Source organism: Canis lupus, chromosome 12 (genome assembly GCF_011100685.1).
Source record: "Canis lupus familiaris isolate Mischka breed German Shepherd chromosome 12, alternate assembly UU_Cfam_GSD_1.0, whole genome shotgun sequence".
Classification (NCBI taxonomy): Eukaryota; Metazoa; Chordata; class Mammalia; order Carnivora; family Canidae; genus Canis; species Canis lupus.
Window position 1 is genome coordinate 34799631 of NC_049233.1, and position 19673 is coordinate 34819303.

General features: G+C 33.4%; 1 protein-coding gene and 1 long non-coding RNA gene across 53 annotated transcripts in view; one reads left to right on the forward strand and one right to left on the reverse strand.

Moving 5' to 3' along the window:
- Positions 1-19673, forward strand: part of RIMS1 (regulating synaptic membrane exocytosis 1) — a 477431-nt gene that overhangs the window by 390692 nt on the left and 67066 nt on the right. For 43 of the 50 annotated variants that reach the window (XM_038554462.1, XM_038554466.1, XM_038554474.1 and 40 more), the window contains one exon: positions 19341-19576. The exons of the other annotated variants lie outside the window; for them this stretch is intronic. In XM_038554462.1, coding sequence (XP_038410390.1) covers positions 19341-19576 — 236 coding nt within the window. The remainder of the gene's footprint in view (positions 1-19340; positions 19577-19673) is intronic. 50 annotated transcript variants of the gene reach the window in all.
- Positions 1-19673, reverse strand: part of LOC111098312 — a 178132-nt gene that overhangs the window by 46384 nt on the left and 112075 nt on the right. The gene's annotated exons all lie outside the window — the stretch shown is intronic.

The following is a 19673-nucleotide window of genomic DNA, read 5'->3' on the forward strand; positions in this document are numbered from 1 at the left end:
ACTAACATCTGCATAGGTTTTAAAATTCTATTAATTCAAATTCGTGGATAAAAGATCAACAAGTCTAATCAATTATGATGATAGAATGTATTTCTATGTCATAAGAAGCAGCAAACTTTTGGATTCCTATCATGTGTAAGAACACCATTATTTTCCAACACTACCTTAAATTATAATACCTAGGCTACACATTCAAGGAGATTATAATCTATGTGAGAATTTAAATTTATTTTTATTTTTATATTCTCATTCCATATATATTTTTTCCTCAAATTTTCCCATGACACAAAAAATATTTTATTATACATTGTGTCAGATGAATTTTATTCTAGAAGTCAACAAATGGATTTAGAAGACATTAGAGCATTTCCAAAGACAGTGTTCAGTATCCTAAAAGGCAACCAAATACCGAGTATTCTCACAAAGGACTATAGGAAGAAAGTATATGATATAATCTTATCCACATTATGCAAACTCTTAGTATATAGGCACTTAAAATAACATGTACAGCTTTGTTTTCCTCTATCCAAGCATATTATGAACCAAGAAAATGTTGAGATAAGCACATCTGAAATGAACAGTGGGCTGCACAACCTTCTGTATAATTTCTTGTTTTCCAAATACTGCTTGCTATATTTTCCTATTAATGATTCACAGTCTACATTACTGTATTTTATTTCACAATAGTTCTTCAATTCAGCAGAGGAATATAGGATAACATTTAAAATAATCTTTGGATTTGTTTGTGATGGCATTTGAGAAATACTTAACTGCAAAAATCACTTGCTACATATAGCTTAGAATAACAAATTGAACTTTCATTTTATATACTTACTATTTTTTTAAGATTTATTTATTTATTTTAGAAGGAGAGAGGGAGGGAGCATGAGCAGGATGAGTGTGAGGCACAGAGGAAGAGGGAGAGAGCTTTCCAGAAGGACTCTACTCTGAGCCCAGAGCCTGAGTGGGATGCAGGGCTTGATCCCAGGACCCTGAGATCATGACCTGAGCTGAAACTGAGAGTCAGGCACATAACCGATTGCACCACTCAGGCACCCCTTGTACTTACTAATCATTAAGCCTACTGACACTGAATATATTAAGAGTGATCAAAAGGGAATTTTTTTCTTGGAGCTATCCACCCTTAATTTTGCATGGTTGTCTGTTGTACAATGGAAAAGCAGTCTATTGAGATCTATAAAAGTACTAAAAAGGGAGGAAAATAACATGGAAATTTGATGATAGGGGAGACAATGAACTGGAAACAGTGAAGGATACTGGATATTGAATATCTGAGAAAGAAGAGATATTTTAGTGATCTTCTAGTGGCTTCTTTCACAGCATTGTCTTAGTTTTAATAGTCCAAGATTGATGAGTCCTCACCACTGTTATTTTCTGTGACCAGATTAAAGCTATAAAGAGATAGAAGGAATATGCCATGTGCCCTTTAAAAAGGGTACAGTAAAAATACTATACCATACTTATTAATATATCATATGACTAAATGTACTATATATTTAAATTATTATACCACGCCATAATTATAAACAAAATACTGCTTGACCTATGAATGTAAGTGATTCAACAGACTTGATAATGGCAAGTTACAGAGCTCTTGGGACAGATGAGTAGGTTTTCCTGGTAAGGTTCTTCCTTGCAAGCCATTTAACATTGCAGTTTGAAGTAAATAAAGCAGCACTGGTTTTGTTTGAAAAGCTTTAGCCTGCTTTGTTTTTACCTTTCTACTCTGCAATTTCATTATAGATTTACTAAGATGTATTTAGTTAAATACTGGGAATGTCAGTAGAAAATTAGATAAATGCTTACTATCTAATAGACAATAAAAAATAAGTTTTAATAAATTAAATTTTCAAAAGATAATAGCAACTTGGAATACCTTATAAAGATGGGATTATTTGTGGAAAGGATTATAATTAGATATTAGTAGAGACTCATGTGGGGGAAAAGTATACACTATACATGGAGTTTTAAAAGTACATTGTAATGTTTTCTATAGAAATCTACTTCTCTGTAGTTTTATTCTTTTATTAGAAATAGATCATAGATTCTGTTTAAATTTAAAATATTTTAAAGGGCAGCCCAGGTGCCTCAACAGTTCAGCGCCGCCTTCAGCCCAGGGCCTGATCCTGGAGACCCGGGATCGAGTCCCACGTCAGGCTCCCTGCATGGAGCCTGTTTCTCTCTCTGCCTGTGTCTCTGCTTCTCTCTCTCTCTCTCTCTCTCTCTCTCTGGGTCTCTCATTAATAAATAAATAAAACCTTTAAATAAATAAATTAATTAATTAAATAAAATATTTTAAAGAACATGTTCAATGGAGATCATAGATAATGATAATTAGAAATTTTTCTTTAATTAGAAAAATAAGTCAGTGTGTCTTTGGAAGAAAGTATGAAAAATTTATACACGTCTATTTATGATTGCCTGTAAGTTTTTTTTCCAATAATTTTGTAATTTAATTTAACCTAAAAGAAGTTACACATTTAATTTAATATTCTGTTGTTAAATAAAACAAGAATATAATTCTCCCTGCTTAATTATTATTTTCCCCTCAATATATAAGAAATTAACTTACAGCTGCTAACAGCACATCTTCAGTATAACATATTATTTTTTTTTTTTATTGGTGTTCAATTTACTAACATACAGAATAACACCCAGTGTCTAAAGCTTAGACATCTTTTAAGTACAAGGAAAACAACATCAGACTTAAGTATAAGAAACTCCCCTGTTGCTAAGATGTTGTCTACCTTTATTTCAATACTATATAATTCTTAAAGCACATGAGGACTTCCTCAAGAGCCAGTTATGTCACCCTTTAGTCTTTGATGTGTTGTAATTACCACACAGACCAGCTATATTAAGGATGCTCAGTGCTATAGTAGCTACTAAATAGCAGGATGACTGTTGAGAGGATCGAAAATTGTTACTATATTTTTATGCCAAAAAGTATATAATGGGAAATTTCTAACAGATTCTTAAATTTCTATTTAATGTACTGTGTTTACATGTTTATGTTTGCACATTGCAGAACCAAATGGGGATTATAAATCTAGCTGTATTATGTTGATTGGCAGCTAATTGTTTTATTGGTCACCAGGCATGAACTCTGGCAATCAATATTAAATACCTTCCTTGGGTGAATATTCAAATTCTGTGACAGTTCTCTTATTTGGAATGGATAAAATATCCTTTTACTTTGAGCCAGTGCTTTCCAAACTTCACCTATTTCATGTGTCATTTTCATAATTTTGCCATAGCTATGCGATATGTATATTATATTTTTAATATAATGAAAATATAATATTTTATGTATTAAAATATTTTATTTTTAATATATTAAAAATACTGATTTATTAAGTATCTTTTTTTGCATACCAGGAACTTTGATAGATGGTCCACATGCAAGATCATGATTGCTATAACAGCCTTGTAATGTAATTATTAATGTCCTCATTTTACAAATAAAGATCGAAGTGGATTCACATAGCCAATATGCAATAAAGCTAGAATTGACAGTCTGGTAATTTAACCCTTTTATCTTAAGGAGTGAACTTGTTTATCTCTGATAATAATAATATTCTTTTGATTTAAAGAAACTTTTATATGAGAACATAAGGGTTTTTTTTTTTATTAGTATTCAGTCTAACTCTTCCCATCCTTTTATTCTCAACCTTTCTGAGACTATGTATCAGTTGTATCTCTTATAAATGGCATGTAGATGGATTTAGATTTTTTTTTTCTTCTCCTAGCCTGAAAGTCTCTCATTTAATTGGCTTCCTAATCAGTTTGTATTTATTTTGATTTCTTATATATTTGGAATTATTTCTACTATCCAATTTTATATTTTCCATTTTTATTATTATTATACTTTTCCTCTTTCCTGGTTGATTTTTAATTGAATTGTATTTATTTCATTTTTCCCTTTTATTACTCTGGAAATTATACTATTTCTTTGATTTTAGTGCCTAATTTAGTGTTTCAAATAGATATATTTAGTTAAATAACACATTTAAATTTAAGTACTTCTACTCCCTCCTAGGGAAAAAAAGTTATTCTAGTCACTTTAGCTCTTCTATGTTACAAGTATTTGTATTAACATAACAAAATGTATTTACATATTTTCCACTTGTTTTCTTTCTCCCATTATTAGATGTTATTTTTGCTTTTAAATGCTTTAGATTGACCCCACATTTTCAAGTTTCTTTGCTAACCACTTCCTGTGTATTTTAGACTTTCATTTTGGGGCATTTCTCTTTCTTCCTGAAATAATGCATTAGAATGTAACCAGTGAGGGCCATTAGGGCTTAGGGTGGGACTGAGTTTTCCCTTGTTCTTTAAGGATCTTGGTTCCTGCAGGCTTTTTAGTTCTGACTCCCCACTGGGCCTGCTCTAAATCTCTCTATAAAACCTCCCAAGACACTCATAATCCATTAAGCAATCTGTTTTCAGTTCCCTCTTGGTCTTTGGCTAGAGGGATGTGCCTTTCTTGTGAACTTGGGTTTGTATTGTAATGGGTATTTGTTGTGATTTTCACATAATTTCTAGGCATTTGGGAGTGAAAAGATTTTCAGAATGTATTACCTACCACATTGCTAGAATAGATGTTTAATATTTAATGCATTCCTATTTTCTTTAGTTTTAAATTTACTTCCTTAAAGGGAATAGTTAAAAATGAAATTAATAAATAAGAAAATAATTGTAGGTGTAAAAAAGCAAGAACTATGGGCCTAGGGACTTTATCCCAAGTTAGAAAGCAAATATCAGGGCAGGGCAAAGAAAATTGTATCTTGAACTCACAGTGATGTCTGAGGTGTTAAGAAGATAGCAGTCAGGGACATCAAAGCATCAAAGCAGAAGGTGGAGGGAGCTCAGGACAGGAAAAGGACAGAGAGGAGCTCCAACAGAGAAAAGACCATTTAAGATGTGAGGAAGAATAGTAGATGGAGCATGGAACAGAAATGTAAGGAGTAAACGGAGATTACCGCTAAGCTAGAGAAAGAGATTCTGGGAACTCAGAGGATGTTGGAATTTAAGGAAAGAAGATGGGTGGGCCTATGATCAAAGGAGCAATTAGTAATCATCAAATAAAGAGCATCCCGTAATCAGAGGTCCAAAGCCTGGACAGTCTATAGGCTGTCTTCCTGACCTTAGAGGCTGATGAAGTTTTGGAATACAGGTGAGGTCCAGAGCCGACGACCAAGAAAGAATTCCTGAGATGTCTTTGGTGCAAAATGGTGGTTTTATTTAAGCACGGGGACAGGACTGATATATACCTGGGAGTTGGGAGGGGTTTAGGGGATAGCATACTCCCTAAGGAATTTTGAAAGCCAGGTTTCCAGGACATTGAGAGGGCTAGCTATAGTTGGGAAAAGGTCACTTATTACCGTCTAGTAAAACCTTAGTCATGAGACCCTTCAGATGTATATCAGTGGGCCATGTGCTTGGGGCATGGTTGCCAACACATATCTTGGGGGAGGGGTAGAAGTAAAGGAAATTTCTAAAGAAATTTTTATATGTTAAAGTAGACTTACAGGATCCTGTGTGTCAGGCTAAGATTGCCTTTGCCCTTGGCAAAGTATTAACATGGAGGCAGCTGAGTCCTTAGAGGAATATCCCTCTACCTGTTTCAAAGACTTGTCAATGTGCTGCCCTGGGGTTATGCTTTGTCCTCAGCTAGCCCTCTATTCCCCCCCCTTCAGGTCCCCCCTACTTTCAACTCAGATGCCAGTCCCTGATTCAGTCAGCTGTGGCCAAGATGACAGGATACTGAACACATTATGCTTGACACAAGCAAATGTCTGTGACCTTTTTGATTCAAGTAGAAGCAGTATAACTGGGAGGTATATTTGATAGAGGTTGCTGACAAGCAAAAAACAAAACAATGCAAAAAATTTAAGCTAGGTCTTCACATTCCACAGATTGATACAAAATAATTGCTATACCTAGGAGAAGATCACCTCACCACAAGTACAGTTGACCTGTGAACAACATGGGTTTGAACTGAGCAGGTCCACTCATATGTGGATTTTTTTTCAACATACACAGTATAATACTATAAATGTATTTTGTCTTTTTGTGATTTTCTTACTAAGTTTTCTTTTCTCTTGTTTTAAAGAATAAATAAAATTTATTTTATTGAAAGAATACAGCATATAATACATATACAAAATGTATTAACCAATGGTGTTTATCAGTAAGGTTTCTAGTTAACAGTAGAATATTAGTATTTTAAGTTTTAGGAGAACCAAAAGCTAGATGCAGATTTCTGACTGTGCAGGGAGTCATTGCCCTTGACCTCCACATTGTTCATGAATCAACTGTAATTAGAATTTCATGGACAGTATGGCACTCAGCAGAGAGATATGGGTATATTGAAGATAGAGACATATACATATCCATGGAGAATATTTAGACCTTAGATAAGTACACATAAGCAATCAATACAAGTTGTCTACAGAATGTATTTAGGAAGTTTCTTATCCGGTCATATTGACAGATAAGAAATGTTGTAATGTGAGATTATCTTTTAATGTTTTGGTATTCACTGAATATTGCACACCAGGTTTTGTTGAACTGTGTGTGTGTGTGTGTGTGTGTGTGTGTACAAACATATATTTACTTGCATTTATAATATCCTGGAAATACATGAAAACATATATTGCTAACTAGCTATTTGTAGTCATTGAGATCCTAAAATATTTCTTAAATATATAAACATATTGACTTAATTAGTATTTGAACAGAGTAATTATATTCTTCCCATCCCATTATCCACCTGGTTCCCAAATCAAAAACCTGGAAGCCACCTTTATTTTAACTCTTCCCCCATCCTCATTCTAATGCATTGTTCCTCAATTTTATCATTATCAACCCCCTCTTAGATGTTATTTTCCTAATTGTCCTTCCCACGTGACATTTTAATATCGTAGATAACATTATATCTGTTTATGTGCTGTGGCTCTTTAGAGGACCACAGCCATTGTGTTATCTAAGAAGGGTTTACCCCTCTTACCTCTACCAAGAACCAGTTATTACCCTTTGGAAGTATATCACTCCCATTGAGATTGCATACTGAAATGAGTCATCAAGACTCATTGATTTTACTTCCTAAAAAGAATTCTATGATCTTACACTGAAGATTACAGAAAACAGAGATTTTTATTCCTCTCTAATTGTCAGCTGAAAACTACCCACATTTTTAAAGAAAGAAACGAAAAACCTCATCCAGCATGAACCTAGAAGACAACCATATCTTTAAATCATAAATCATAGAACACAACTTCCAAATTCAACGAAATCTGGACTCAAATGAGGAGAAACATCAAGAGTAGATGCTGACTTATTTGCCTATTGAATAGAATGTAGAGCTCTCTAAAGTCAGTGGCACAACATTGGAAAGCCCCATCAAAAAAATTCCCATCTAGACTCTGTGAGAACTAGAGACAGTTTTAGCGCTGGAAAACACAGAAACAGTGTTTTATGCCTTGAGTAGCAGATGATACCAACTCAGAGGGGAAGCCTCCAAGTTGTCTATTGCAGAGAGGCTGCTGAGGGTACGTAGAGGGACTGATATGGCAGAAGCTATTTGGTGTCGTTTGCAGAGAAATAAATTGCTACAGCACAATTATAATACTTAAAACTTCATGGCTAATCTTGTGGAGATTTTGAAAGCATCACTGATCTACCATTATTCAAGAACAGTAAGAAGACACAGTCCTTCCAGTTTCAGGCATAACAATATAGTTTGTATCAGACTAACCTTCCCACCTCTAAACCAACAAACACAAACAAGCAAATGTTTGAGGGTATTTGGATGGAACAAAACAGGCAGAAATTTGAAGAAATTCAATCTTTGAAAGAGGAGAAGAGGGACGCCTACATGGCTCAGTAGCTGAGTGGCTGCCTTTGGCTCAGGGCATGATCCAGTCCCACATCAGGGTCCCCATAGGGAGCCTGCCTCTCCCTCTGCCTGTGTCTCTGCCTTTCTCTCTGTGTCTCTCATGAATAAATAAATTCTTTAAAAAAGAAAGGAAGGAAAGAAGAAATAAAGTGAAGTAAGTGCCAAAGTTAACCCAGCTTTCTCTGAAGGTACTTTCTGATTTAGTGACCTGAGATAATAGAGCCTAAGCAGAAAGCAGCAGTCTTACTGGACTGAGGAGAGGGATCACAGATCAGGAATTGATAAAGAGAAGGAGCTGGAAACTGTGCCTGAGGGGCACCAAACTTTGCTACAGGTTTCCATAATTTGTTGACTCCTGAAGTGAGCATACACAGGAAAAGACTCCCAAGAAACCAAACAAAAAGCATGGCTAGAAGATTAAAGGAAGGATTGAAGAAAGATTCCAGTGAGTACCCAGTGCTGGGGAGACACATCACCCTCAAGTTCCACAGTCAGAGGGGTTTGAAAAATACCTTTAGTTTCTTGGACAAAGTCCAGAAGGACCAAACTCTGGGGATACGCATTACACTATACAAGTAATGGCAAAGCTTTAGGGTCAACTCTGAATAGGAATGAGATGATTTCTCTCTGCCTACCAAAAGAAAATTTTACCCTGATTAAAGGAAAATAAGAGAGCAAACATCCACAGTGGCTGGCATCTAATTAAAATTTATAAGGTATGATTTAAAAATTAGATTAATAAAAAAGGACCAATTGACCAAAAATCAATAATAGAGTTTTCATATAGGGTCTTTAAAATATTCATGATTAATATGTTCCAGAAAACAAAGGATGTTGGGTGTTTTCTGCTGAGACCTGGAACCCATTCTAAAAAGTTAAATGGCAATTCTAAAACTAAAAGATACAAACAAAAATGTAATAGGTCAGTTTAATGGGGTATTAGAAGCAGTAGAATAGAGAATTCTTGAGCTGGTCAATGGAACGTGTATAAATTGATGGACAAAGAGAAAACAAGGAAATAAATTGGAGGAGGACATATGAGATATGTGGGCATAATGAGAAGGTCTAATCTATATATATAGTTTGGATCCCAGAAGAAGAGGAAATGGCAGAAACAATACTTGAATACCAAAGTACTAGCCGAGAGTTTTCCAAAACTGATGAAATACATCAAATTATGAATCCAAAAACCTATAAAAGAATCCACAGGATGTAAAAAGAAAAAAAATCTACCAATATCATGATCAGAGTACTGAAAACTGAAGAAAAAAAACATTTCTTAAAAGAATCTCAGGGTAAAGAGATGTGAAGTTCACCAAGACAATGATAAAACTGGCTGAAATTTCAACAGATACATAAAAGCTAAAAAGCAATGGAATGACCAAAAGAAAGAATGTTGTAGGGAAAAAAAAACAAAACAAAAATATTTCCAGCCTAAAATTTTATGCTTAGTAAATATTACCTAGCAAAGAATATCCTACAGAAAATGAAGGAAGGGAGGAATACAACAGGTAGGAGAATTCATCACCAGTAGACCTGTACTCCACATTGAAGGAAAATGCCCCCAGTGGGAAGCACTAAATTTGAGGAAAGAATGAACACTGGGAAGAGTTAATAATGATAACAATATTTTGTCGTAGTTAAAACATATGTAGAAGGGGGTGCCTGAATGGCTCAGTCAATTAAGCGTATGACTCTTGAGTTCAGCTCAAGTCATAATCTAGGGTTGTGAGATTAAGCAACATTTACTATCACTATTTACACTGGGCATGGAACCTGCTTAAGATTCTCCCTCCCCCTCTTCCTTTACCCCTCCCCTACCACTCATGTGCACTTTCTCTCTCTAAAACAAAAAAATATAGAAGTAAAATATATAACACCTACATAAAAGGTGGAAAGGGTGTAAATGGAATCAAGCCATGCTAAAGTTTTCGCATTCTTTTGAAAGCGATAAAATGTTTAATTTAAGGAAGTTTTTAATAAGTCAAGGTATATATTATGTATTTTTTAATCCTGAAGGTGTCCATTAATAACTAATAGAAGAATACATAATTCAGATGCTAATATGTAGAAAAAGAGACCAAATTAATCTAGGCAGAAATGGAGAAGTAAAAGAACACAATGATTAAAAATAAGTGGCAAGTGATAGGGTCAATTCCAGCTATCTCATTAATTGCATCAAAAGTAAATGGACTAAATACGTATAACCAATGTCATGAAATGAGAAAAGGGAGATACCAGTGTAGGATACACAAATATTTAAATGGTTTAAACAATTGTATGCCAGTAAGTTTTACAGTTCAGATCAGGGTTAGCCAAAACTATGACCAACAAACCAAATCTGGCCCACCGCCTATTTTTGTGAATAAAGATTTATTGGAATACATCATTTCCTTATATATTATCTGTGGCTCTTTATCTACCATAATAGTAGAGTAATTGCAACAGAAACAATCTGGCCTGCAAAGCCTAAAATATTTACTATCTGGCCCTTTACAAAATAAGTTTGCCTAACCCTGACTCAGATGAAATGTACAAATTTCTTAGAAAGCACAACTTACTAAAAATGACATAAAAAGAATAAAAACTTTGAAGAGTCCTGTGTCTATTTTTTTAATGCTTCTGAAATTATTTTAATATTCCCCACAAAGAAAACTCCTCACCCATGCAGATTCACTGATAAATTATTCCAAATATTTAAGGAATGAATGCTCTCAGGCATATAGCAATTTCTCTAGAGAATAAAAAGTAAAAGTAAAAATACTTCCTAAATCTTTTTGTGAGGCCAGCCTATCCTTGATAACTTTGATAAGGACATTAGAAGACAGGAAAATCACAAACCAAAATCTCTCATAAAATTTCAGCAAATTGAATCCAGATAGATTTTGAGAGAATGAAAATACATTATGACAAAACTTTTTGTTCCATAATGCAAAATTTGTTTTACATTTTCCATATATAATTAATTGCAGAATGAAAGAAATTATATAATCGTCTCAATAAAGGGAAAAAAGCATTTGATAAAATTCAGCACATACATTTGATAAAATATCTTAGCAAACTAAGAACTTTCTTAAGACAATAAAAATTATCTACAGTGACCCTACAGCAAGTATTTTATTTCATAGTGAAAAACTGAACACTTTTGCCCCAATTTCATAGGCCATTCTCACAACTTCTATCAAACATTATTCACATGGCCCTAGCCAGTGTTGGACCTCGCAGTATAGCAATATAGCAGTAAAAAATAAGTTAATAAAAGCTATAAAGATTGCAAATGAAGAATTTAAAATGTCATTATTCATAGTTTTTATGATTCTTCATATAAAAAACCCAAAATAATCTATAAAACAACTATTAGAATCAATAAATGAACTTAGTATAGTCACTGGATACAATGGCAAAATACAAAAATTTATTGTATTTTTATGTACTAGCAGCAAACTTTAGGAAATTAAATTTATAAAATACCATTAGTATAATATAATCAGAAACTAGAAATACCTAGGAATAAGTCTGTTACCTAAGAATATGCTAACAAAAGGTATGTACATCCTCAATACCAAAAACTACTTATAGCCTCATGCATGTGTATGTGTATACGAATGAAATTCAGCAAGAATTACACAGAGGTAATTATTCTGAACGGCTGGCATTTTTGAAGAGATTGAATATAGTGATTTAACTTGAGTGCATCCCTCAGTTCTAACTGATGCTTATTCAGGTAGATCCACTAGACATGGTCAGGAGATATTTGATGCCATTTGGTTGTCATTCATCAGCCCTGTATTTTAACTACTGAAAATTTTGAGATAGATGCCTGGGAATTGTTTCTTAATATTGATCAGCAAGTTTCTGTTTGATTTCAATTTGTGATTAGTAACTTCCATATTGATCTAAATAATTTGGGTTGATTTTTAGTATTTTTGTTAACAGAATTATGAATTTATGTATATTACAGCCATCTTTTAATATGCCTTATATTACTGGCCCCTTTTCAGGTTTACCATAGAATCTTGTTAGACCTCCAGATTCTTTTGGCATGTTGAATATTTAGAAAGTGATTATAATTTACCAATCTTTTTTTAAAAATTCTTGTTTAAAATGAGTTTCTAAATTGGCTATTATCATAATTTCATGGTTCTCACTTATTTATACTTTGCCATATATGAAATTGGTATATATTTTACAATTGATGGCATGCCATAGTTTTGTTACCAACATTTTTCTTTCTTAAGAATACATAAAATAATAATGTATTTTAATATTGATGACATCTTTGATTTGATAAAATGCATATAGATTATCATACCATCTTTGCCATTTTATGGTAAATTATATCCCACTAAATAATGTATGTTATTTACAGTGTGAGCCAAAGCAGTCATCACTACCAGACATCATTTGCTGTACCTATCACTATGAGATCTCTAAAATTCTGCTAAATTCAGGGTACAGACTTTTTTTTATTATCCGTAGTTCTAGGATCCTGTGAGCCATAAAACAGATACTAAACCAATTTCCTTTGCAGGCTTTGTAGGTATTGGTTCTACATATAAAGTAGAACTCTTGTTCCTTAATGGTCAGCTTGCCACTTCTAATTAAATGAAAGTTGCTCTCAACTAAATATTCTAAGATCAATTCATCATTTTAACAGAAAATCAAATTTTAATCTTGTATTAATATAACTTTTAGTAAATAACTCACAGACTTTTCTTAGTATATTATGAATATTTACATTAATTGGAGCCAGTTTGTCAAAGTTTTATTTTTTTGCCCTTCAGACTTACTGTTTACAGCTACCATAAAACAGGGTAAATAGCTCACTTTTCCTCAGACCTTCTACAATTTAATGTATCTGCTCAAGTTCTGTCTTTTACTATCTTCATTCACATTCCAGGTATTTTAATCTAAGAAATTATTTCCTTCTTTTCCTTTGATAAATAAAAACACATCTATTGTCTTGAATATGTATCCACATATTTTAAAGTATATGCCACTTTTGTTCCTAGTGTAGAACCAACTGTCAATATTAACTACAACTTTTAACCTAAGCTTCTATTTCATAGAGAAAACTCAGAGGTAGGTAATTGAGCACAACAGACTGTCATATGCAAGTAATTTAGCATACCAGCAAGTTATAGAGCACACATGAAAGCACCCTACACCCACAATATCCCTTAGATATATTGTTTAAGGGGCAGAAATGAAGATAAACTTTATCAAAGGCAAAGCTACTATATATCATATGAAAATTAAATGTACATATATATATTTCCTTGGTTATTAACCAAGTTTTATATTCTAACTTAGAAAATATCTATATTCTTATTATCCAGAATCTCTTATTCAGAGATTTTTTAATTAATTAATGAATTTTTTAATACTAATTCTAAATCTTAAAATTCACTAATCACTTGGAAATTTTGCTTAGGCTGACACTCCAACTTAATTCTTATTGATAACAGAGTTTTATCAGAATTACAATTCAATTTAGTTATTACATAATTTTACATTTTTCATAATCTTAAGCATTATTACTGTGTTAGCGTTCCATTAAGTAAAACCAGTTTAGGAATTCCAGATTCTGGCTGCCCATGCAAAAACCAATCTGTCTTGGAAAACCAATCTAAGTCTAAGTCTTTCATTTTCTAAAAAAGAAAATGAAATTTTGTGCTCATATCATATACCATGCTGGTAAAATCTGTAAGAAGACAAAACTTTAAGTTGAGATATAATTCACATACTACAAAGTTCATCCTATGGAATTATAAAATCTAGAAGTTTTTAATGTAGTCACAATTTGATGTGCAACTATCACAACTGTCTAATTCCACAATATATTTATCATCCCCCAGAAGAAGCCCATTTAGTGGTCACTTCCCATTCTCCCCCTTTTAGCATTTGGTGACCACTTATCTACATTTGTCTCTGTGAATTTGACTCTAGGACATTCCATTTAAATGGAAGCACACAATAAGTAGCCTTTTGTATCTAGCTTCTTTCATGTAATAATGTTTTTAACTTAATCCATGTTTATAACAGCACTTCATTCCTTTTTTATGTTTGATAATTCTCCATTGTATATGGATATGCCACATTTTGTTTCTCCATTCATCAGTTTATGAGCATTTGGGTTGTCCTTTTTTTCAGTGTTAAGAATGACGTTGATATGAATATTCATATGTGAGTTTTCATGTAGATATGTGTTTTAAATTTTCTTCAGTGTGTACCAAGGCATGGAATTGCTGGGCCATATGGTAACTATGTTTAACTTTTGAATGGAATTACTGAATCATTCGATAACTTTGAGTTTAATTTAACTATGTCTAAGTTTAATGAAACTGTCAGACTTTTCCAAAGCAGTAGTATTTTACTTCCCCATCAGCAATGTATGAGGGTTCTAGTTTCTTCAGATTCTCATCAACACTTGTTAGTGTCTCCTTTTTATTATAGCTATCCTAGTGTGTATGAACTGGCATCTCATCATGGTTTTTATAAGGCTGTTTTTAAGCCAAATTTATCAAACTAGTTTGATATCTCAAAGGATTAGCTTTGATTATGGGCTTAAATTCTTCTATTAAAATTCTTCTGAGTTAGCAATTCTTTGAGAATTTTTTTTCTTAAGAGGCTAGCATATTCAAAGTATTTGATTTTCAGTTTCTTTTTTCTCTAGAGATTCTTTAGTTACCCATATTAGAATTATGTAAGTACTTACTCATCTATACAGTTCAGTCAGAACAGGAGTTCTATTAAATTTAAGATAACTTTGGATCTAATATCTATCTGCCTGGACAGCTATTCCTAGGGTACATAGAAAGTAAAAGATTTTTATTATCAATTAAAAAGACTGTTTTTAAGAATACGAAGAGAACTAGCAACCTTGGTTTTCCCACTTAGCCAAAGGACCAAAATTACCACCGAAATCTAAGCCTGGACTTTAAAGAGCAGTTCTTATTTCAGTATGCACAAGACATTTTCATAAGTTATGTGAACTTTTAGTAACAAGCTAACAGACATGTAAAAAAGGCTAACAAACCCAATTTTGGGGGGTTTTGCCATCCAACTTATAATATATCCTGATATCTATCATCCAACAGATTTGATTCCATGAATGGATTTCCTATTATTGGTGCCATTAGTGAGGATTGTATTATTAGTCACAAGCAAGCAAAATATGAGCCAATTTACCAAGAACCAGAAACAAACAAACAAAACAAAGAAATACAGAAAACCAGAGTCTGAAAAAAGGAAGCAGAGACTAAAAGTCATGTTCTGTTGCCACTTGTTTAAAGGCAACCTTTAAGGAGTACAGGAGGTGCCCTGCTCCAACAACATAGTTTAATTGGATCCAGCAGGGGGTCCATTTGGGCATTTTGATGGGACTCCTCAACACTACCAAAACCTTATTCTCAAAATCAAAACACAGTAATAAGACAAACAGGTAGCAAATGTTGAACTTTTAACTCATTAGTGAGAAAACCAACAGGATGATAAATAGATTCCAAAGATGATCCAAGAAACTCAGGTACTTATGTATACACATATATAGTCATTGAAAAAAAAGATGAATGCTGAATAAGATTATGAATTTAGATTCAAAACTGGGTAATATTCTCTAGGTCAGTAAAACTGTAACCTTTGGAGTTACCTCATCTTCTAAATAGTTATCATTTGCTCCTTATCAGTTTTCTTCAAGTTAATATCTAGCTTTACAGAGTTGCAAAATCTTTGAACCATAATTATTATAGGAGTAAATAGACAAAAATTTTACACATTCCCCTAGAGAGTCACATGACCCTTCAGTGGGCTTGTTAGATAATACATCAACCATTAGAAAATAAGGCAACTATTTTATTTGGTCTAAAATCCACATTAGATTTCTTTATAGGGGGAAATTATTACTCTGAGCAATTGGGAGAATGGGTATCTTTAATGTGATAAGAAGGATAAGTTCTATAGAGCAGTTTTTCAGTTGGGTGGAACATGTTATTTTTGAGAAACATATCCAAACAGGAATGTCAGTTAACAGCTGACTATATAAATCTCGAGTTCAGGACTGAGTACAAGTGGAGAGAAAACAATTGGAATTTGCAGCAATGTTTAATATGTAAAGCCTGAGAGAGGAGACACCTGGGGAGTTAGTGTCATAGGGAAGAATATAGGTCAGAGGGCTGAGCACTGAAGAACCGCAGTATTTGGTGACAAAGAGGATAAAGGTCTTCTTGTCAATGAGGTAGGAAAATCATGAGAATAAAGTGTTTCATGATCAGTAAAATCAAATGTCTTGTCACATACATGATTTATTGAGAGGTCAAAAAGGTAAGGACTGTGCAATGATAGGACTACCATGTGGAATCATTGGTGACTTTAATAAAAAAGGCAGCTTTGGTGAAGTAGTGGGGACAGAGCCTGATTTAAATTAGTTCAAGATAGAATAGGAAGACAGAACATACAGACAACTGCATGAGAAGATTTTTTAGCAAAAAAGCCAGTAGCCAGAGGGAGGGGGGGTATCAAAGAAGAAAGGTGGGGGTTTTGTTTATTTATTTTTAAAGATGGGTTATATCCTAGTCCATTTGTATACCAACATCACTTTTTTTTTTTGCTTCCTACTCAAATTTTCAGTTCATTCAGCAGTAGGAAGGGCACTGTGGCAAATCTAGTGATGCATAAGGTGCATGCTGATATAAAATGTAAGAATCCTAATATAACCAAAAGAAAACAGAAAACAAAGGACTGGGAAACGAGAGTCATAACACTAAACAGGCTCTGAGCTTTATAAAGCAGAAAACCTTAAAGTACATCCTGAAGGATTCAGGCACTAAATGAAACTAAGTAACGGGAATAGTTTACTAGGCAATGGAAGCGAAACAAATAAAAGGATACAAAATAGGGGAATAGAAAGCATATTTGCAGTAAAATGGTAACCTTCACATGAATTAAATTAACCTGATTAGAACCCAGAAACCTCTCCCCTCAATTAGGTAAACAGAATTGAAAATGCCTTAACATGTTCTTGTTGAACACTATGATATTCCATATTCTTAAGGAAGCTGTGTACAGTTGTCATATCATATAAGAATGCTTTTAAAATTCTAAATATTTTATTTTTTGAGGAAAAACTATATCATTTATTCACAAAACTAATTTTAACATAAATTCTTAACTCCATAAGTGGTAATCACTATACAGATTTCCCTAATTTTTTTAGAAGTTTTGTCATTGGTTTGCATTGGTGATATAGTGATGAGCATAGCTGCTTTCCAGAATTTTTTCAACATAGTAGAACATTTCATTGCTGTGATTAAACGCCCATGAAAAAATAATTTTGAATCTTCCTGGCTCATATTGAATACACTCTCATGACAGAAATATTATTGATGACATTTCCCTATACTTTTAAATTTTTCTGTAGCCTAAAGAACATTGTCAAATATTTTACAATAGTATTTTTTATGAACTAACTTTTAAAATACAAATTGAGAGTTGTAATAGAACTCCATTTTCATGGAAATAATGGAGAAACAAAAGGTACATGTTAGTTTATCCAGACTTTACTATTAAGGTAAGAATAAAATCATCAGAAAAGAAATTTTCAATAACTCCTGCAAGGAGTGTGCTAAAAAGATTGATGAGAGGTGGAAAAACTACTGACTTCTCAATCACAAGTGTTTGATTGAAGATGGACATGATAACTACAAAACTGACCAAATTATGACATTGCTTCATATTCTCCAGCAAAAAGTCTGCAAGCAAAATAGTAGAAAAAGCAGGTAGTAAGAGTAAGCTTAAGGAGACGTGGCAGATTTAGATCATGCATTGAAATAAATTGGTGAGGACACAGAAGAAGTTTACTGTAATATTTATCATGAAAGAAGGTCCCCTGGAGTTGGGAATACAAACCCCATAAGAATCAATTTTGGACTAGCTATAGGTAATACTGTCCTCAATAATGTTTTGAAATAGAGTTTGCATAAAGCACATAGCATAACTAAATGGCTTTAAAAGCTTTGAGTTAATGAAAAGCTGATTAGAATAAATTGAAAGGGTACAAGTATTAATATTATTAATGATATAGACCAAGTAATTCAGCTAGGGATTAAAAATGATTCCTATCAAATAGGGGTCTCATTTTTCAATTCAATTCATGGAAGGATACTAAGGATCCAACAGTCTTGTTTCATTTCCATAACTTCTAAGCCTTCCACAATCTCATTCTCCCATTTTTCTGAATTCATCCCATATCAGTTTCCCTTTCTACTGAAACACTCATTATATATTTAACCACAAATACATTACATGATCCCAAATATTTGTTTTATCATTTCTAATCATATTAGGATTTATCCCAACCTGAGTATTAAATGTCATCACTGTTAAAAGTTACTGTTTTAACGTATTTTGTACTTCAAAACAAGAAATAGAAAATCAAGATCGTGGTGAGGGTCATGTAAGTCAATTTTTGCAGATATTTTAAGAAAACATAAAATAAAGAGGGCCATTTCAGATATATCAAACCAGGTCTTCACTAGACCAAAAGAGGGCAATCTACATGGATAATATAACTGCATATGCAGCGTAATTTAAAAGATATGAAGAATCCTAACATCCGTGGCTCCCAACCTTCCTGCCTTAGCTCTCTCCCCAACTCACAGACATACATTTACTTTAGCAAGTAGAGGCGATTTTTTTTCCCCACCAAACTTCCAGGGTGCCTGAAATTCTCAACAGTAATTTTTTTCATTTAGGAAAGAAGTATAGTAATTTATTCAGGTAAATTAGTATAATCTGGAAACATAGACAAGCAAGTTATAATAAGCAAGGAAAAAAAAAGAACATCTCAATCTGAGCATATGAGTTTGAAACACTGACAGAGAAAAAGGAAGTGGAATTTGGAAGAGATGCAACATGAGGGGATAAGGAAGAAAGAGGGAAATGTGATTCTTTTTGCCTCATTAGTAGTCTGTCTTAGACTCGTTAAGCCTCAGATTGTAAAAGAGATATCTGTTAGTTGGAACTAGAACAGATGTTTTCATTTTTTAAGCCTTGAGTGGCAAATCCAGAGTATCCATTTTTAATAATACTTTTTTCTGAGGAATGTATATGAACTTGTTTTATTGATTTAAATATTTTTGTTTTTCTCTGAAAGTAACACAGTAACTCTAAAATTAGTAACATTTTCCTCCCTGTGGATAACATTGGTTGCATTTCTTTTTACTCTAAGTTTAAGATTCCTATGTCAAAATACTATTGTTTTAAGCTATGTCTAGTAAATCCTAGCTATAAGCCTACTACTCAACTGACTTTTCCTGCTAAAAATTTACCTGGATTATTTCAAAATTAATTAGATTTAGAGCTTTGGTTATGCTGACCTGTAATTTATGGATGCATATATGTTTTTACTTTGTAAATATAGTTCATTTACCCCTAAAATGCAAGGCAGACGGATGGGGACTTCAGGAAGAGCCATCACGAAGAGCACCAGTGTGAGTGGGGAGATGTACACACTGGAGCATAATGATGGCAGTCAGTCCGACACGGCTGTGGGTACAGTTGGAGCAGGTGGAAAGAAAAGGAGATCCAGCCTGAGTGCCAAAGTGGTTGCCATAGTATCTAGAAGGAGTAGAAGCACATCCCAACTAAGCCAAACAGGTGAGTGAAGTGAATTCAACTTAGACACCTCGAATTCTTGCTGGAGAGACAAAAGTGGATCCTCGTGCTATGGCTTGTGAGTGATTGTAGAGTGTAC